The following is a 22337-nucleotide window of genomic DNA, read 5'->3' as shown; positions in this document are numbered from 1 at the left end:
ATCAAAAATTTCAATCCAACACACAAAAGAGACTAAATGAAGCCCTATGAACTATCTCAAAGCTTCAATCATTAAAAGAGTTTTAGGGGCACCTGCGTGGCTCAATTTAAGTGACTGGTTCTTGGCCCTTGGTTTTGGCTCAGGTCATGATCTCAGGGTTGTGAGGTTGAGCCCCACACTGGCCTCCACACTTAACATGGAGTCCTCCCTCTCCCTTCCCCTTTGCCCCTCCCTCTGTTCACATGCTTTCTCTCTAAAATAAATAAATAAAATCTTTAAAAAATGTTTCAGAAGTAGCTTCAGTGCAGACACTGCATTTATCAATCAAAACATAAACAGTGGCGCAGCGGTTTGGCGCCGCCTGCAGCCCAGGGCGTGATCCTGGAGACCCTGGATCGGGCTCCCTGCATGGAGCCTGCTTCTCCCTCTGCCTGTGTCTCTGCCTCTCATTCTCTCTGTTTCTATGAATAAATAAATAAAATCTTAAAAAAAAAAAAAACATAAATGGTTCCCAGGGTATAAATACGGTGTTCTAGAACTTTGATCGCTTTTTAGTACTTCCCATAGGAAGAATTTTAAATAGAAGGTTTATGTTCTTAGCATAGTTCATATAATTCCATTTAACTTATACTATACCTAAAGTATAATATATTAAACATACTATAAACATCATCACCACCATCATCATCAAAAAACACATACTACCTGCTTCCTCCTTCCCCCAACCAAATACTATTCCCAGGAAAGACAAATGGTATTTTCCTAACTCCCAGTCACTGAGATTGAATCCCAAGAAGTGAAAACAGATATGAAGGTCATTTTCCCTAGGTAAGGTAACATCCCACCTTTGATATTCTTAACAAAAAAGATTATAGGCAGATAATAAGATCTATGTATAATAACATCTGAAGATTTGTTTCATATTAAAACCCAGACTCGCTCACCCTTGAACAACTGTATCTAAGTATCCTCTTCTTGTTCTCCTTGCCTCTACCACTGTTAAAACAAGCTATATTCTTGATTTAAGCTATGGCAAGGCGGGGAAATAAATTCCAATAAATAAGAAGAAGAAATTTCTATCTGGACATCAGGATTGTCTATTTTTAAACAATCAAATGAATGAAAACATGACAAAAATGAAAAACAGCAAAACAATAACAAAATATACAATTTAAGAATTTTTCTGGGGAGGGGAATAAAAACTCATTCATTCAATCCATGGTTTAAAACTGGAGCTAATCTCATGTGCTTCTTAAAATGAGTCCACTCCCCATGGACATATATACCCTTTGATCTAGGGGAGAAAATTATTCTTCCACAAAGCAAGAGAAAAGCCAATTATATGTCAGATAATAACATGTACCATGCTATGATTAAGGAAATAAACTATTATGCCACTAATAAACAAAACTATATGAATGATCTAGATTATTTTTCCCCATCAAATTAACACCGCAAAAACGTTCATTTAAAAACTTTTACATGTTCTCTGCAAAATCCTAAAGCACAAAAACATATCAGTGATTCTTCTGGTTAATCTTTACCAAAGTTTTTGGTGGGTGATTTGTATTTCATAGCTGCTTAAAAAGGCATATGGTTACCAAATTTTTGTTTAGTCAATTTCTAGTTCCAATTAGAATTGAGATTTGTTAGTATTTATTATTCTATATGATGGCAACCAGGATAAAACGAAGTTAAACTTATACTCTTTTAAGCATTTTATTTATTTCAGAAAGAAAGAGCATGAGAGAGAGAGCACGAGCACAGGGGAGGGGTAGAGGGAAAAGCAGACTCCCCGCTAAGCAAGGAGCCCAATGTGGGACTTCATCCAAGAACCCCAGGATCATGACCTGACCTGAAGGCAAACTCTTAACTAATTGAGCCACCCAGGTGCCCAAACTTACGCTCTTTTAAATGGAAAATGGCTTGTTATATCAAGATAAATATGGATAAATATGGACTTTAGACAAAAGGTTCCCTAAAGTTTATCATTTAAAAACACTATGTTCATACAGTTTAAATAACATACAACATACCGTATTAAACCAGAATTTTACAATTGGTGCATGATAAAAGGCATAAAACTTTCTTGTAATGGGAAGCTTTTTTGATTTTATTTGTATCTCCATTTCATTCTTTCCTTCATTACTGTCCAATATTCTTACTTCTTTAAACACTTCCTAAAATAAAAATAACACTTATCATACATTCATTCATAAAAAGTTTATATTTACTTAAAAATATTTTTCCTCCTTACCATGGGTATCTCTTCTGCTACGTTTTGAAAGTTGTTTTCACTATCTTCCATTGTCATTTGATGGGCATCTTGAGATTGTGGAATATGAGACATTTCAGCCTTTGTTTTATATTCTAGCATTAATATGGCAGGTGGAACTAAAATGCTTAATATGACCTAAAAATTTTAAAAACATGTGAGTTTACATTTTAAAATTAATGAACTTTAATAATAAAAAGAATTAAAAGGTATTAAATATCTTGATTATTAGTTAGCCAATCCGCCACTGTTAGTATAGGGGAAAAAAAAAAAACAAAAACTGCATTTTTTTACTTGCATATTATATTTAAAGAGGCCCAGGTTGAATTGTTTTAAGGAGTAATAAAACAATTGAGTACTATGATATGAGGATATAGAAAAGATTTAGTAATTTGTTTTATTCTTTAAATAAAATTCAAGTCTTATGAAGCTATTGTGTTTAATTTTATCCAAAATCTCTTTGCAACTATTCTATGTCATAACACAATTACTCAGCTTGTGCCTCTATAAACAGGTTTATTTGTAATATTTTATGTTATTACCTGCAAAATATCCTACAGCACAAATAAATTATAATTGTGTATCAGGGTTTTTATTGGTTAATCTTTCACCACTACTTTTATTAGATGATCAGTATTTGTTATCTATTTACAATGGTTAAACCACTTGCCTGATTTCTGCCTTCTACATTTCTGTACCTTATTTAAGATATAAGATAATGAAAAGGAAAGTTTAAAGTAGTATCTCTCACTATGATGAAACCAAAAGAACCAGTCAACATTTTATCTGATGAATTCTTTCCATAAAAACTAGGTATATCTAATGTACTTCAATTATTCAAGTAAAACAAATTATTAAGTTAGTAGACAGGTCGTCAATTTTAGAATATGGAAACTATCTTTTCATAAAGAAGCAACTTTTTTTCATGGCCGCTCAGGACTGTAAACACCAATACTTCCATTTGTTGCCCCATGCTTCTAGCTCAGAGAGTTGCAATAATCAACACCAGAAAGGATTTAGAGTGAAGAATAGGAAGAAAAAAGAGGCCACTTCATGCCACTTGAGATAAAATGCCAACACTGCCACCCCCAGAATTCTCATAAATCAAGGCATTTTACTAGATATCTGGGCTAATTCTCTCTTTTTATCTAATCACATACTTTATATCAAATTGTTTCTAAGGTATACCTTGTACCAGGAATTTTTCCTCATATTCAGCCTTCCCATCCACATATCAGATAACAACATTTGTGTACAGGTGTGAGCTACAAAAGGTCTAAGTCTTGAAGAAACTGCTAACTTGAGGCAGGTAGAATTACTCCAGTTTTTCAGTTCATAAGTAAGCAATTTCATAGCCATAGTTTCATCTTGTCTGAAAGATTGTTCTAGTAATTCAACTGCTAGTTGACCAAAATCACTATCAAAAGAAAAAGCCAAAACATTCATATTACCAAACTGTAGTTGTAGACACTATACTTACAAAATTTCATTTCATATTTAATATTTATTTTTAATATAACATTTATTTTTAATATTGACACTCAGGAAATTATAAGGCATTAGAATCATGTAGCTCTGTTCCCAGATGTCTACTACTATGGTGGATATCACAAAATATTAAAATATGTCACATTAAGAAATGAATAGGGATTAACCTAATTATGAAAAACACCTGAATCTTAGATCCCCAGTAAGTGGTCATAAGATCCCTGCTTGAGTTATCTTCAGTAATAACTCTTACTCTCTTCCAAAGGCATTTGGGGAAAGGTAAATCCTGTTTTCTAGCAAAAAGTTTCCTACAAAATATCTTTCCAGCTTAATATTCCCATTATTCTGTAAGTGTAAACTTCTGTGAACCGTTTTACTCTTCCACATATGTAGTTCTACCTTCCAAAATGCCCTTCGAAAGGAAAAAACAAAAAAACAAGAACAAAACAAAACGCCCTTCCAGTTGAATTCAATTCATTTCCTTAGAACACAGCTCAAAATCTCACTTTCTTTTCCTTACCACTTCAAATGGAACTTTTCCTAATCGAATTAACTGCTAGTACGTGCAATTATTAAACTGACTTCTGGCATTTCTTCTTTCTTGCTAAAATACTTAACGCTTGAATTATAAACAATTTTACAACCTCTTTTTATGTGCATAAGCAGGAAAGTTTCTTTCTGAATTTTAAGAAGTATCTAATACATTCTGGGGCATGCGGGTGGCTCAGTAGGTTAAGCATCCCACTCCTGATTTTGGCTTAGGTCATGATCAGAGTTGGGAGATGGAGCCAAGAATCGCCCTGGAGTCCATGCCCAGTGAGGAGTCTGCTTAAGATTCTCTCTCCCTCTCTCTCTGCCCTTCTCCCTCCCTTTCAACCAACCAATCAATAATTAAAAGTACCTAATACATTTTAATTGTGCCAATAAAATTATACATATATATATACCCACTAAGTGCATGACACTATACTCTTCACTTAAACATATTGTCGTTTTTAAATGTTTGAAAGATAAAATCTAACTTACTTAGAATACTGTTTCAATTCTTCTGAAGTATCATCTACAAGGTCACTCTGCTTTGCTTCATATGCCATTGAACGATAGATCTTACAGGCAACTAATGCTTTAGCCATTGATTCTTCACCATGCTGCCATAAAAATCGGGCCATGACCTGTCTCTTCATAAGGCAAGCCCAAATTAGCAGTTCATTAAGTGGGTAAGGAAAGCGCTTGGTTTCTGGATCATCAATATCTACAATTTCATCTTTGGCTCTTTTCTTCTTTCCTTCTTCCACAGCTGTATCAATCTTCAAGGGAAAACAAATGTCTAAGATTCATTCTAATAAGGCCATGTGACATTACTGTGAGAATTGTTACAAAATCTCTTTTACACTAGTCTTCAAATTCATACAACTGCACAAATCAAAATGGTAAATTTTATATGCTTAATTTTATTATAGCTCGGGTTTCATAGAAACGGTATTTCTAAAAAAAAAATCATTATAATATAGTTTTCCAAAATTAAAGGGCCTAAATATTTTGACTAATACCTGATAAAACATAATTTTAATGAAAGTAAAGTTTGTATAAAACACTTTTATCTCACATGTTAAGTTAAAGTGGAATAAAAGAAGGCAGTTAACATTTAGAAATTTTTATTAGTGCTAAATATAAAAAAACCTCATAGAATCACTAACTTCATAATATCTTTTTGCATGAGAGAATCAAAGATATATCTACAAACAAAAGTTCATTCTTGCTAAAACAAGTAGTTTTTTGTTTCATAAATACTAGTAAATTAGAAAGAACGAAATCTAGAAAAGATATTACTTATGTGAACATACCTTTGGTCGATAGGGCTGTGCTGTTTTAATGAAATGATTGTGTCTCATTTTTTCCTTTTTATCTGCCCTATTGCCAAAAGATTCATGACTCTTGCGTAACTGAGGAGTGCTGCTGGACGTATTTCGGCCAGATCTCTGAAAATGAAAGCTTATTAGTTTTTACAAATTTAAATATACTGATAAATCATAAAAATGCAAGACTCAATTCATATCTATGTACAAATGTGTACACACAGAAAAAAATGCTTTGTTTTGGATTTCAGTTACAAAATATTTCTATGTACTTTTATAGTTGAAAATAAAGTATTTTTAAGACAATGCTTTCACTATTCTGAGTAATTTTAAACTTTTAAAGTGTTTTTATGAATTTTTAACTTATAAAGTGTATAAAGTACATGTGTAGACCTCCCCCCAAATATTACATACCCGATTATTTCCACCAAGACTATTATATATTAATCGAAAACGTTTCCGAGTATAGGTGCATCTATAGGTTCCTCCCATAAGATATTCAATAACAAGTCCTATATCGATTAGGGTGATCTTATATCCCGGAGGAAGATTTCCCTGGAAACAAAACATTAGTTTTATATAGACAGGATATTTCTCAATATTTTCATAAGGGCCTAGAAATGCACCTAATCTACAAAATGACAAACGTTTACTTGTTACAGTAAGCTGGGGTTGCCAGTACCTATCTTTACAGGAGAAGGAAATAATCTCTTCCTCATTTCTTTCTATAAGAAGAGGGGATTCTGAAGTTTTGAAGTCACAAAGGTGTGCTCAGGACACAAGTATGGCTTATAGCATAAGTTCATTTGATCTTTCCAATGCCCTAATACTTTATACATAAAGGCAAAGGAATTTTTTGAGCCAAGTATTTCATTTTCACAGCGACACATTATCATCAATTGCATCCTGCAAAAATAATGCTATAAGTGTTAATTATATTTCCAGACTGGCCCATAAGTACCTATAAGTATTTTTTAGCCAAAATTATATTGGCTATATTATAGGTTACACAAGTTTTTTATAGCCTCATCTAAGATTTAAACTACTACTTATAACATTGTTTAGAACTAAGACTTCATTTTCCCAGGACATAAATTTACAAATAAACTTCTGGACCATGAGCCACTTGTGAGTTTGGAAGACTGCCTGTTCAGAATCATGTATTTGGTTAATTTCATTAAATAATCTTGAAAGGGTTTAATTGTAAGATGATTTACATATATCAATCAATTCTGCCCTCCTACCATCACCATTCTTTCCATTTCCCTAATCATAATTTCATAAAATTAAGACTTAAAAAAACTTTTTAAAGATTTTATTTATTTATTTGAGAGAGAGAAAGAGAGTGTGCACACAATAGGGAACAGCAGAGGGAAAAGGAGAGACAATCTCAAGCAGAGACCAAGTTGAGTGTGGAGCCTGATGCGGGGCTGGATCTCACGACCCAGAGATCATGACCTGAACCGAAATCAAGAGTTGGATGCTTAACTGACTGAGCCACTCAGGCACTCCTAGGTGCCCCAGTACTTTAAAAATTTTTTTATAATTTGGTTTCATCTGTGAAATTTTAAATTTCTAAATACTTATACTCCTTAAATCTGATTTAAAAATTAATCAAAAATTATTTTCACCTTAAATGCAAGATGTTTTTTTGTCGAGCCATTTCCAAATATATTTATAAATGAAGATATCATGCTAACTTTTTAGTTTTCTTTTTTCAAAAAACTTGACAAATACCATATGACCTCACTTACATGGGAAATATTTAAATTAAGGGAAATTAAGTGAGTTATCTAAAAAAGCACGATGAGCAATTTCTCAAACTATACAATACTGATAGCACTCAACTTATTAATTTGATTCAGAAAACAGTGAATTATTGCCTTTACTTTAGGATTTTTCACTTATAGAAATTTTAAAAATTGGTTTAGTATAGCTACCAATGTAAAGATAATCAATATATAACATCTTTTTTCATTTTTAATGATTTTATTTATTTATTCATGAGAGACAGACAGGAAGAGGGAGAAGCAGGCTCCCTGAGAACAGGTTGCCCAATGCAGGACTCAATCCCAGAACCCTGGGATTGGGACCTTAGCTGATGGGAGACGCTTAACCAGTGGAGATACCCTGGCTCCAACAAATCTGTTTCTAGAATTAACAACTATAGTTCTTTCTGCTAACCCACATAAGTAAATCATAATGCAAATGTGTTTTAGGAACCCCTGGACTGAAGATCTACCCCATCACTCAAGCTTTCTAGGAAGAAAAAAAGCTTTATTTTAACCACGACAATGAAACCACAAATCAATGTGAAACATCCAGAATAGACAAATCCATGCAGATAGAAAGCAGATTAACAGTTGGCTGGGGGGGATCCCTGGGTGGCGCAGCGGTTTGGCACCTGCCTTTGGCCCAGGGCGCAATCCTGGAGACCCGGAATCGAGTCCGACATCAGGCTCCCGGTGCATGGAGCCTGCTTCTCCCTCTGCCTGTGTCTCTGCCTCTCTCTCTCTGTGACTATCATAAATAAAAAATAATAATAATAAAGAAATAATAAAAAAAAAAACCAACAGTTGGCTAGGGGGACGCCTGGGTGGCTCAGCAGTTGACCGTCTGCCTTTGGCTCAGGGTGTGATTGATCCTGGAGGCCTGGGATCGAGTCCCATATCGGGCTCCCTGCCTGGAGCCTGCTTCTCCCTCTGCCTATGACTCTACCTCTCTCTCAGTGTCATAAATAAATTAAATAAATAAATAAATAAATAAATAAATAAATAAAATAAAATAAAATAAAATAAAATAAAATAAAATAAAATAAAATAAAATAAAACAAAACAATTGCTTAGGGCAGGGGACAGGCAGGGATTAGAAAAGGAAGCAGGAATGTGGAGTGACTACTAATAGGTACAGTTACTTTAAAATTAGATTGTAGTGATAGTCACACAACCGTGAATATACTAAAAGCCACTGAACTCCTTAAATGAATCAATTTTATAGTATGTGAAATGTTTTAATGAAGGCATAAAGGAAAATAAATGGAAAAAATTGAATTAAAGAAAAAATATTTCTAAGTATAATAAAGTCTAAGTTCTTCCTACAGGATGCTAGTTTATTATTAAATAAAACAGAAAAAATTAAAACAAAATGACATTTCCTATTTAATTTTTCAGTTAATAGTATACTCATATTTAAGAGCAAGCCGGGATTGAGTCCCACATTGGGCTCCCTGCATGGAGCCGAGCCTGCTTCTCCCTCTGCCGGTCTCTCTGCCTCTCTCTCTCTCTCTCTCTCTCTCTCTGCCTCTCTCTCTCTCTCTCTGTGTGTGTGTGTGTGTGTGTGTGTCTCATGAATAAATAAAATGTTTTTTTAAAAAAAGTTCTAGAAAAAAAGCATTTTAGTTCACAAACTAAAAAAAATTTCAACTAATTAAATGAATACCTTCTCACTAGGAAAACTACTGGATACCAATATTTTAAATGACTATACAATTTTTAATAAATGTCTAAAACTATTAATTCATAAAGAATCCTAATAGTAGAGTAGGGGGATATTAGTCATCAAATTCAGTGACCACAGAATGGCTTTAGACCATATGACTGTTAGACATTCAGTCTTGATCAATACTGCATATGAGGAGAGGGTTCAGGGACGCCTGGGAGGCTCAGCGGTTTAGCGCCTGCCTTTGGCCCAGGGCGTGATCCTGGAGTCTGGGATCGAGTCCGGGACCGATCCCGCATCAGGCTTTCTGCATGGAACCTGCTTCTGTTTCTCTCATGAATAAATGAACATTTCAGCATTTTTACTGGCAAAATCTTCCATGAAGATCACCATCCTGTGCTTCCCTCAATGTCTTTATTCAATATCTTCTAAAGGCCCAGGTAACAAATTTCTTGTGAACACAGAAAGAAAATACATTCTGATGGACCAATGAGTATTAAGAACTTTATCACACTTTGTCTCAGATGACTAGAAGCTCAGAAAACTGGGTCTTAATTTCATAACCTTTCCTTTTTCTTCATTTGATATATTATGCTCTTTATTTCTATGTTACCAGAAATTTAGCCCTTATTTTTATCTTGTTCTAAAAAAATGTCATTTTATTGCTATTTTTAAGAAGTATATTATTTAAATGTGTTTTGGAAACAGATGAAGTGTAATCAATTTTTAAAATAGCATTTTCAAAAACCAAAACAATCTCTTACCTGTTTGACATCCCGAACGAGATGAAATAGCATTGGATTAGTTGGACCTTGTTTCTTTAAAAGGAGAAAAAAGTAGAGCAAATTATTATTTTTCTTCTAATATAATGTTAACAACTTCCTTCCAACACAACTTCCAACACAAATTTTAAATCATGCAAATGCTGCAAGCTTCACAATTCTATCTTTAGTTTACATTTCTTTCACTGATAATGGAGCTATATATACTCTCTTCTTGTTAGAATGTACCTTGTTTCTGCCACTAACCATCAAGTTGCACCAATACTTTAAATAGTTTGGGTAACAAACTTGTAACATATATGTCATCTTAATTTCCACTTAAGGAAGTTAAATTGGCATACTTACATCCATAAGTATCTTAATATCTTACTCCCATTTATGTATACTATTAGACTAACCACATGTTCCATTTTTACAGTAATCTTATTTTGATGGTATCAAATATCATCTCCCCCATCAAGACTGAGGTAAATGGGCCAAAAATGTGTTCTTTCTAGACAGTGCTTTGATTCGTCTAAAACTTACTGCAATGAATTCTAGGCATCTAGGCATTACAAATAAAGATTTATTTTCAACACTTTTATTGTTTAAAAGAAGTATCAGAAACGTCTGGGTGGCTCAGGTGGTTAAGCATCTGCCTTCAGCTAAGGTCACGATCCTGGGTTCCTAGGATCAAGCCCGGTGTCAGGCTCCCTGCTCAGCATAGAATCTGCTTCTCCTTATCTCTGTGAGTGTTCATGTGCTCTTTCTCTCTCAAATAAATACATATCAAAATTAAATAAATAAATAAAATATCAAATGGGATTAATCCATCATTGTTGTTATTAATTTTTTATGAGGTCATATTAATCCATTCAATCTACTTTTCCATTTTGATCACATATACTTGGTAATAGGTAATAGATTTGCAAATCTAACAGGGTAAGCCTCTAACTTCTTTAAAACATTATTTTATTGATTTATTCTATATAATACCTGAAGATAACTGTACCTAATACCAGGCATAAACTCTATTTTGCCTTACTTTGCTCTTTCTCTTTTTACAATATTTAATCTATCCAATACTCAGGAGCTGAGTTCTCTCTGGCAATGCTCCATATTAATTTTTTAAAAATAATATGAAGTATTTCATATTTTTTAGGTATTAGCAAGTTTCACTGTATTTTCTCTAACTGTATATAATATAGAAATGTAATATTTTAAAAAAAAGAAATGTAATATTTAGAATTCTGTTTTATCTTAATCCATTAATTTTGTGTATTAAATATAATTTTTTAGTATAAAATAAATATACTTTAATAGAGCAGTTTTCAAAGTGTGGTCCCCTGAAAGCCCCCAAGACTGTTTTAGTCCATGAGATCAAAAGTATTTTCAGAATCATGTTAAGATGTTATTTCCCTTTAGGGTATCTGGGTGACCCGGTTAATTAAGCATCTGACTCTTAGTTTCCACTCAGGTGGTAGTCTCAGGGTCATGAGATTGAGCTCGTCAGGCTCCGCTCTCAACCTACTTAAAGTTCTCTTCCCCTTTCCCTCCAACCTTTTCTCTTTCCCTCTCTCTCTTAAAACAAAACAAAACAACCATGTTATTTGCATTTTTTCATTTCTCTCAGTGTTCAGTGAGAAACTCTCAGTGCAGTTTCCAGAGGATTCTTGCTGTGTGATAGCTAAATTTAAAAGGTTCTGGGGCACCTGGTGGCTCAGGGGTTGAGCATCTGTCTTTGGCTCAGGTCGTGATCCTGGGGTCCTGAGATCGAGTCCCCCATCAGGCTCCCCATGGGGAGCCTGCCTATATCTCTGCCTCTTTCTGTGTCTCTCAAGAGTAAGTAAATTAAAAATCTTAAAAAATAAAGTTGCCTTCTATGAAGCTACACATTAAAGAGATTTTAACCGGTAAATCTATTCTACTCTCCTCACTAATCTATTTTTTTCTTGAAAAATGTTATTTGTATTAACATGTAATGGATTTATTGTTATTACTTAAAATAAGTATTTTTTAAAAATACTGGTTTTACGTTCTAATATGGTAAATATCAACATATATAAACAAACCCACTTTAAAATAGCTTTTAAGCTCAACAATTTTTATATAATAGGGCCCTGATAACAAAGCTTGAGAACCACATCTTTGTGTTTTATAATCCTTTAACATTAAAAAAAATTCATCAGTATGAAAAGTAACTGTTATCTTAATAACTTTGAGCTACACAATTAAGTATTTGCCTTGCTAATGGTATCAAATTTTAAAAACTTAGAGAGTGAGAGAGAAAGAGAGAACAAGTGTAAGGAGGGACAGAGGGAGAAGCAGACTCCCCACAATGCAGAGAGCCCAATGAAGAACTCAATCCCAGGACCCCAGAATCATGACCTGAGCCAAAGGCAGACACTTAAATGACTGAGCCACCCAGGCCCCTTATTTCTATTATTTTATATCCAGCTTTACATTTCAGGGATAAATTATTACTGTGGCACAATGAATAATCCTTTTAATTTTTATATCTGTTTGCTAGGAACAAGTAGAATGTCAACAAAGTTCAATCTAACTGTGCTAGACACTATTTAAGAAAAAATGGAGGAAAATAAAAATATAATCCCTACTCAAAAAAAATTTACAATCCAAAGGGAAAGATATAATTATCCTCAACTAACTATGCCAATGGGTTTATTCATGGGTTCAGAAGCAGTGGCATGGCTACATTCTAAATAATGAATACAATTCCAGTAAGTGAGGAGTAGCTAAGAAAAAAACACACACCAAAACTTTGTAAACAAATGCTTTCTTAAACAGTTTATATTTTGGGAAAATAGTAGGTAGACAACATAACCAAAATATCTAGTATGGGAAGGTGGGGGTGGGAATAAAAGGCCAAGTGATAGAGTTAGCTACGGCAAAATTTCAAAAGCTGAAGAGCTTTGAAAATCAAGCTAAGGGTTTGGGTATTATTCTATACACACTGGGGAACTATCAAAGATTTTTTAACTGGGGAAAGATATGGTAAAATATAGGATTATAATAATTAGTTTAAAGAATTGATTTGAAGAAAGGACAGGAGATTAGATTACAGAAGTAGTATGACTGCTAAAAGGACAAAGTATAATAACATTAGGCATGAAAAGGAAGAGATACAAAGAAATTGATCAATGTACAGAGAGCTTTGCAGAAAAGTCAAAGTTAGAAAACTAGGATTTGGTAGTAGTGTACCTCAAAATATAGCTCAATTAAAATAATGTTGGTAACATGGAAAACCAGTAAGAAGGGCAGTATTTACTCTCTCCAATGCTAGACAATCTTTGTATAGGGAACAGTTTTCAGGAGCTCTTTAGAAAAAAAAAATGAAAAATGGTATGTAAGCTAAAAGGGGATATCACAAGGTTAAAATTATGAACGTAAAAAACAAAAAGAAGAAAACACAATGTGTAATTTCTCCATTACGAAAAGGCATCCAATGAAATTTAGTGTAATAAACGACCACCAAGAAGGGGGGAAAGAAAAGGAAATACAGTGACTTTTAATGAAGAAGCTAATCCTACAGTTTTAAAAAGTGGTGAAGGGAAGAAATGGGAGACAGTTGTAAACACTTTACCTCCTTCTTACGTGGCTATGGTATCAGGGAAAATCTCCAGAAACAAGGAAAGAGTTTCAGATTGTCACATAACCAATCTACCCTAAGACTGGCAGTAATTTTTCCAAGTCATCAAGCAAATCATTAAAGGTCTTGGCAGTGGAATTTGATATGTCCAGGTAAAATGACACTTCCCAAAGATGATAAAGCTTATTCAACAAAGAATTCTGACACATACTTACTGTGTTGTAAAGTTCTTCCAGTCTAGGAATGGTAAGAAATTTATGCATGCTTACTCCATTTTCAATAAGAAGCTTCACAAATGCAACTCTATCCATCACAAGAGCATCAAGCATAGCTTGTTCCAAGGATCCAACCTAAAATATAAAAATTAATGAATATATTTCACAAAGTCTAATTATACAAAGTTGTTTTTTGTTTAAGATTTTATTTATTTATTCACGAGACACACACAGAGAGGCAGAGACATTGGTAGAGGGAGAAGCAGGCTCCCTGTGGAGAGCCTACCTAATGTACAACTCAATCCCAGGACCCTGGGGTCACAGCCTGAGCCAAAGGCAGGTGCTCAAACACTGAGCCACCCAGGTGCCCCACAGATTAAAAATTCTAAATGCAATTCCTTATTTGTTTCTCAACAGTTTTAGAACAAAATTAAAAAGATGCAAAATAGGTGAGGCCTGAGAGGCTCAGTCTGTCAAGTGTCCAACTCTTGATTCTGGCTCAGTTCATTATTTCAGGATTGTGAGATCAAGCCCTGCATCCAGCAGCCTGCTTAAGAGTCTCTCTATCCCTCTTCCTCTGCCCCTCCCCAACAAAAAGCAAAATTAGTAAATGGTTAGGAGTTAAGGTATAAAGGGAATAAAAGAAAAGACCTCTACAGAGTAGCATTCCCCAAAAAACATTCCATAAGCAGTATTTCTGCAGGAAAGTGTTGCGTGGGGGGTGGGGAGGTGGGAGTGGGGAATCCATTATCAAGTAAATCTAGGAGAAAAATACCTTAGAGCAACAGTTCTCGACATTTAGGAAAGGTTTTTTAGAGGAATTTTTTTTTTAACATTTTATTTAAATTCAATTTGCCAACATAGTATCTAACACCCAGTGTTCTTCCCCTCAAGTTTGAAGGGATCATTTCAATAATTGAGGATCATTACTAATATTCAAAGGATACCAAAGATCATACCACATGCCAGACAATTGTACTTAAAAAGGAATTGGGGATCCCTGGGTGGCGCAGCGGTTTGGCGCCTGTCTTTGGCCCGGGGCGCGATCCTGGAGACCCGGGATCGAATCCCACATCGGGCTCCCGGTGCATGGAGCCTGCTTCTCCTCTCCTGTGTCTCTGCCTCTCTCTCTCTCTCTGTGACTATCATAAGTAAATAAAAAAAAAAAAAAATTAAAAAAAAAGGAATTGTTCCATATTTTACACAATTCTGTTATCCCATTAGATGTTCATCAATGAAAATGCAGTAATTCTGCTTTATATACAAAGTATTGTCATGGTTTGTTTTACAAAACGAACTTTCCAGAAATCCAACTATCATATAAATTAGATAAGATGATATTTAGCTTTCTTTAGAACTTTAAATTATTCACCATTAGAAAAAATTGTATTTCCAAATAGCAACACGATCTGTGCTGTTTAATATAACACATGTATATCAGCATTTACAAACTGTTCCTTTAAAAAATATATATTTTATTTATTTATTCATGAGAGACACAGAGACAGAGAAAGAGGGAGACACAGGCCGAGGGAGAAGTAGGCTCCCTGCAAGGAGCCAGACGTGGGACTCGATCTCGGATCCTGGGATCACACCCTAAGCCAAAGGCAGACACTCAACCATTGAGCCACCCAGGTACCCCATCACCAAGATCTTTTTAAGGGTATAAACTAAATTTAAGGGTATAGACTATACCCTTATACATGATGGGATTTCAAGAAGAAAGATGTTTTCTGCAGTGTTTTTCATCACTTAGTTCTATGTCATAACAAGGAAAATATTTTGGAATTGTGCTTAAATTAGATAAGGCCACACTAATTAATAACACTGTAAAACTTACTCATTTTCTCATATTAACTGGTAATTTATCATGGCATGTTATTCCTATTTTAGTTGATATTCTTTTTCTCTTACTACATACAAATAATTCTGCTATGTTATTACTTATTCTAACATAAACTAACGTTTATTCAAATTTCTACTTGGTCTTCTTCCTGTTCTTTCCTTGTCCTATACTAGTAATGGGTGTTTTCCTGCTCCCCATGGAATTTAAATTACCAACAACATTCTTGTATTAGTGTGCACTCACAACTGCAGCATTTATACTGATCCTATATAAAATAAGTGCATCTAATTATTTATTATGCCAATTATATGTTGCTATTCCTGAGATCTCTGCATTAAAATATACACTTTTATTATAAATGACTTTTGTCTTTATCACAATAGGGCATTATATTGCTTTTTAAAAATTTGTATAGGGGGACACCTGGGTGGCTCAGTGGTTGAGCATCTGCATTTGGCTCAGGTCGTGATCCCGGAGTCCCAGGATCCAGTCCCACATCAGGCTCCCTGGATGGAACCTGCTTTTCACATCGGCCTGTGTCTCTGCCTCTCTCTCTCTCTCATGAATAAATAAATAAAATCTTAAAAAATAAACATAAAATAAAAATAAAAATTTGTATATGGGTGCCTGGGTGGCTCAGTGGTTGAGTGTCTGCCTTCAGCTCAGGGCGTGATCCCAGAGTCCGGAGATTGAGTCCTGTATCAGGCTCCCCACGGGGAGCCTTTTTCTTCCTCTGCCTATGTCTCTGCTTCTGTGTGTCTCTCATGAACAAAAATAAAAAATAAAAATCTTGAAAAGACATATTAAAAAATTTTTTTGAATAAAAATTTGTATAGTAAGCACTTCATGAAAGTCAATTTTCACATAACAAAAAGGTTATAATGAAACTTATGTGTCTTATCTGAATTGAACAAAAAGAAGTGTTCTTTCTGAATTAGGTTTATAATCACTGCCCTAAAACAACAATAAAGCCCGATAAAATTTCCACATCTGAGGAAAAAAAGTTTTAAAGAAGAAGTATCTGCTTTGTTTCACATTTCTTCATATACTTAATGCATTCTGAACTTCTAAAAACGAAGAGGGAAAACAGTAAGACAATTATGCTGCAAACTAACATGAAGGAAAGCACAAAATCAAATAGCTAACATTGTGCAAAACAAACCCATAAGATAAACCACATATACATAGAAGAAAAAGGCTTTGACCAAGCCTTTACATCTGAGGAGATGGCTCAGTATGAAGAGTGTACAACTCTTTATATCAGGGTCTTGAGTTTGAGCCCCACATTGGTTGTAGACCTTATTTAAATAAATAAATATGTTTGGGTTTTGTTTTTTTTAAGGAAACCAGAAAAAGGAATCAAGTCCAGGTAGGTATCTAGAGGAATACTGTACCAAAGAGAAAAAACAGCAAGTATAAAGATGGGGGGGAACACTCTTGGTATGTTTTAAGAACACGCCTATAAAGGGGTGCCTGGGTGGTTCAATCAGTTAAGCATCTGTTTTCATCTCAGGTCATGATCCCAGAGTCCTGGGGTTGAGCCTTGCAACAGGCTCCCTGCTCAGCAGGGTAGCATGCTTCTCCCTTTCCTCCCCACTTGTGCTCTCTATTTCTCTCTCTCTGTATCTCTCTCAAATAAATAAATAAAATCTAAAAACAAAACAAAACAAAAAAAAGAACACACCAATATAACTACATAAAAGAGTCAAAAGGGAATAGTGTTAACATGGAAGGTAAGAGAGGTAGTAACGGGACAGAAGATGTGAAGCCCTACAAGCCATCATAAGGGCTCTGGATTATGCTCTGCATAAATGTGATGTTATCCATCTTCTGTCTAAAAGGAGAGGAAGAATGAGAATAAGGAATCAAACAGGATGCCCCTAAAACAACATAGAAGAAGGGTGACAGTAGATTGGACCAGGATGTTAAAAAAAATTGGGTAGTTTGAAAGTAGACCTGAAAATGTTTACAAATGGAATTGGATTGAAATATATGAGAAAGACAAAAGTAAAAAAAATAACACTAAGGTTTCTTATCCTCAAAACTGGGAAAAGATTGTTCCCATTAATAAGATGGTAAAGACCATCTGGTTTAAACATCTAATATAACAGTACAATGAATTCTCTTATACATAAAAGACTATTTCTTTGCTTGCTTTCTTTTTCTTTTAACCTTCTGACTATTTTTCCCACTTCTCCATCACTTATCTGTTTTCTGTATCTATGAGCTTAATTTTTCTTTAATTCCACATACAAAAGAGATCGTATGGTATTTATATTTCACCTAGCATGATGATCTCAAGATCAATCTATGTTGTTGTAAATACCAAGATTTCACTCTTTATTATGGCTGAATAATATTCCACTGTATGTATACACAATTTCCTTGTCCATTCATCCATCAAGCCAGAAAACAATAAACAAAATGTCAATAAGTACACATCTATAAATAATTACTTTAAATGTAAATGGAATAAATGCCAATGAAAATGCGCAGTGTTTGAATGGATTAAAAAAACAAGACTCATCACCTATATGAAGCCTACAAGAGACTCACTTTAGATGTAAAGTCACAAACTAAAAGTGAAGGTATAGAATAAGATATTCCATGCAAATGGAAACCAAAAGACAGACGGAACAGCTGTATTTCTCTCAGACAAAACACACTTTAAAACATACACCGTAAAACAAAACAAAACAAAACAAAAAAACCATACACTGTAATAAAAGGCATTACATAATAATAAAGACATCTATCAAACAAGAAGATATAATCTGCATAAATATTTATGCATCCTAGAGAGGACCTAAATATATAAAGCAAATATTAACAGACACAAAGGGAGAAAGAGATAGCAATACAATAATGGTAGCATACTTTACCACACACCCCTTATATCGATAGAACAGACAGAAAATCAGTTAGAAAATATTGGTCTTAAATGGAATTAACAGATATTTACAGAACATCTCATCCAAAAGCAAAAGAACATATATTCTTGTCAAGTGCACATGGAATATTTTCCAGGATAGATTATACGGTAGGCCATAAAACAAGTCTTAATAAAATTAGGAGGACTGAAATCATACCAAGCATCTTTTCCAACCACAATGGTATGAAACTAGAAATTAGTTACACGAGTAAAACTGGAAAATTCACAAATATGTGAAGATTAAACAACATGCTACTAAACAAGGAGTCAAAGAAGAAACAAAAACTATCTTGAGACAATTAAAAATGGAAATACAACATACCAAAACTTGTAAAATGTAGCGAAAGCAGTTCTAAGAGGAAAGCTAATAGCAATAAAGGCCTACACCCTCAAGAAATTTCTAAGTCTCAAACACCTAATTACACCTCACGGAATAAGAAAAAGAATGAACAAAACATAAAGTTAGTAGAAGGAAGGAAATAACAGAGATTAGAAATTAATGAAATAGAAACAAAAAAGATCAATGAAACTAAGAGCTGATTCTTTGAAAAGATAAACAAAAGGTTAAGAAGAGAAACCTTTAGCTAGACTCAACAACAAAAAAAGACTCAAAATCAGAAATAAAACAGAATATGCTACAACTAGTACCACAGAAATACAAATGATTATAAGAAACTATGAACAATTATACACTAAAAAACTGGACAACCTATGGGCTCCCTGCTCTGAGGGATACCAGCTTCTCCCTCTCCCTCTGTCACTCCTCTTGTTTGCGCTCTCTCAAATAAATGAAATCCTTTTTTACAAAATTGAACAGCTAAATCCCTGGGAAATACAACCCACCAAGACTGAATCATAAGGAAACAGAAAATCTGAACAGGTCAATTACTAGTAAGGAGACTGAATCAATAATCAAAAATCTACCAATAAACAGGAGAGCAGGACCAGACAGCTCACTGGTGAATTCTACCAAACATTCATTCAAAGAAGAATTAATACCAATCCTTAATCTCTTCCAACCACATCTTCCAAAGCATCTTTTAAAACAGGAGGAGGAAACTCTTCCAAACTTACTTTATGAGGCGAGCATTATCCTGATACCAAAATCAGATTACACCACCACAAGAAAATTATAGGCCAATATCCCTAATACACAGAGATATACAGGGCACAATTTCTAAGACTTCTTTCAGTTCTAGGATTTTTAGTGATCCAAACCCTATAAAAAGAAAGGTTTCATCATGAGCTATATTAAATCCTAAATAAATCTGGATTTTGTAGAAATGTTTAGCTAAACTAATTTTGCATTTTAGGCAGACGTAAAATGTTAAGCTAGATCACAGTTCCAGCAAATACTTTGTTATTAGGCAGTCTAATTTAATTGCATCATGTATATAGATTATTTACATACCAGCCACTGCTGTCCATAAACAAACACATGATTTTTGGCAATGTCAACTCTATCCCATGCCAGTGTAAGGATGAGCTGGTCAAACGCAGATGCATTAGTGCCTAATTGCATAAAGAAAACAGTTGACAAATTCAATTAATTTATCTCCATTAAAATGTGAACACTTACCAATTCTCTGCATTCCCTTTTAATTAACTCATATAAGCTCATGTCAGTCACTGTTCAGAGGTAGCCTGTCTCACAGAAATAAGGTTACCCCCAACATTGAGGACTTTTATTTTCCAACTACAGAAAACACACAGCCTCACTCATTGCAAACAATTCAGAATACAGAACAGTAAGAATAAAACAAAGATGACCTATCAGAGACAGTACTATGTTAAAATTATAAAAAACATCCTTACTGGTGCTTTTCTGCTCATATATAAATTCATACAAATACTTTTAATCGTTTATGCAGAAGTGCATGATACTATACAAAGTATTCAGTAGCCTATTTTATGTATCTTAACATCATACCTTAGTTTTGTAGAACAGTACATATAAATTTATCTTACATACATATTAATACCCTTTAAAGGAATACTAAAGTTGATTCAACAAACACTCTAGTGGACATTCAGGTTATTTTGAATTTTTTGGTGAGTATACTTTTATGCACATGCTTGATTATTAAAATAGGATGATTATGTAGAAGACAAAATGCTGGATAAAGAATACTTTAAAACTTTTGATATATTGCCATAATATGTTCCAGAAAGGTGATACCACCCATCAATGGTATAATACCCACAAGGAGACTAAAATGCTTCCTTATTAAGATATACTTTGTTTTAATTATAATATTGACCATCCTTCCACATTTTCCCCAAGCATTTATATTATTCTGCTAACATCTTTTACATGAATTCTGACTCATTTTTCCATGAAGTATTCATAATCTTACTATTAATTTATAACAACTCTGTGGTCCCTTTAGATTCCTATTCCTTAATTTCCTCATCTATAAAATGAGGAAATAATAGGAAATTTTCCTGTTAGGGTTGTTGTAAGATTAACAGGTTGTTGTAAGATTAAGTGATCAACAGTGTAAAACACTAGAACACAGTGGTTAGGACAAAGTATATGGCAAATATAGGTGTTCTCTTTTTATTTTTTATTTGTATGCAATACCATTTATTGATCTTTCCCTTTATAGTTTCTGGATTTTCTATTATTGATCTCTGTTCCCAAAGTGTAAATATATTTTATTACATTATTTTTTAAATGTTTGATCTGTTGGCAATTTATTATGATCTAATATTTGGGAACTTCTTGTGAAAGACAACAACATAGTGTCTTCTTGCTTTGTTCCTGCCATTTCACTACATACTTGGACTTTCAATACCCACCCAGATGGGACAAGTTTTAGCTTCCTATTTTTGGAAAGATTTTTCACTATAATTGTTTTATTAGTTGGATGTCTTTGGCAAGGTAATGAGAGGACAACACAGTTTAATGTGATGTGCATTAACCCTTGAATCCTCAAGCATACCACTAGCTTTCTTTCCAAATTTCTTTTCAGAATGAAAACATGTTTTAAAAACATTTAATTTCTATCAACCAAGACCCTATTACCTTTAAACACCTACTTTCAGTCAATTAAAAATGTGGAACATTCTTAATAGGATAATTAAATGGGTCTGGTGGCAAAAACTCTGCTAGAAATTTTAAAAACTTTTAGATTTCTACAAGACAAAAGCAAAAGCCCATTTACTGTCACAGAAAGCTAGCACTGTGTCTTTCACAAAGAACAATTATTAAAAAGTTCAGTTCCCAAACATTTAGCTAGATTAAAAAGTCCTGTGTTATATAAATAGGCTATAAATAAGATCTTATAAATAAAAAGTTTTAAAATCTTACCTTTAAGCAGTGCAGTAAGGATTGCTACATCTATGTCTTGATGTTCATCTGATCCAATGTGAAAAACCGTGATCTATTTAAAGATCAATTCATAATATTATGCCTTTATATTTTCAAAGCTAAGGTATAAGGTATATAAAACAGAAAGTAATTTCAAACTACATGGGAGATAAAGATTTTTTGGGGGGGTTGGTCAGAAATTACTTCATTTCAACCAAAACCCCCCACAAAATTAAAAACCCTTCATCGTTTACCAAATAAAAATGGCAAGTATGCTCAAAATGTTTAATTTCATATTATATTCATTTTTTGACCTATCTTCTATTTTATGTCCTTCATTAGATAAGCAACTTGGGGCGCCTGGGTGGCTCAGTGGTTGAGTGTCTGCATTTGGCTCAGGTCATGATCCTCAGGTCCTGGGATTGAGTCCTGCATCAGGTTCCCCGCAGAGAGCCTGTTTCTCCCTCTGCCTATGTCTCTGACTCTATCTCATGTATAAATAAATAAAATCTTAAAAAAAATAAAAAAAGAAAAAGAATAAGCAACTTAATGGCCTGAGACTACAGTTTACATATCTGAGTAAATCTGAGTAAATCTTAATGT

General features: G+C 33.9%; 1 protein-coding gene across 3 annotated transcripts in view; it reads right to left on the bottom strand.

Annotated features, from left to right (window-relative positions):
• Positions 1-22337, bottom strand: part of TRPM7 (transient receptor potential cation channel subfamily M member 7) — a 119825-nt gene that overhangs the window by 44370 nt on the left and 53118 nt on the right. For all 3 annotated transcript variants that reach the window (XM_055319774.1, XM_055319776.1, XM_055319775.1), the window contains exons 10-19: positions 21735-21807; positions 19833-19933; positions 13644-13778; positions 9822-9875; positions 6034-6174; positions 5608-5742; positions 4790-5070; positions 3464-3692; positions 2258-2413; positions 2037-2180 (exon numbers count right to left, since the gene is read on the bottom strand). In XM_055319774.1, the coding sequence (XP_055175749.1) occupies positions 2037-2180; positions 2258-2413; positions 3464-3692; positions 4790-5070; positions 5608-5742; positions 6034-6174; positions 9822-9875; positions 13644-13778; positions 19833-19933; positions 21735-21807 (1449 nt within the window). The remainder of the gene's footprint in view (positions 1-2036; positions 2181-2257; positions 2414-3463; positions 3693-4789; positions 5071-5607; positions 5743-6033; positions 6175-9821; positions 9876-13643; positions 13779-19832; positions 19934-21734; positions 21808-22337) is intronic.

This window comes from Nyctereutes procyonoides, unplaced genomic scaffold (assembly GCF_905146905.1).
Source record: "Nyctereutes procyonoides isolate TBG_1078 unplaced genomic scaffold, NYPRO_anot_genome, whole genome shotgun sequence".
Taxonomy (NCBI): Eukaryota; Metazoa; Chordata; class Mammalia; order Carnivora; family Canidae; genus Nyctereutes; species Nyctereutes procyonoides.
The sequence above is the reverse complement of the archived record's forward strand: the minus strand, read 5'-3'. Positions and strand labels throughout refer to the sequence as shown.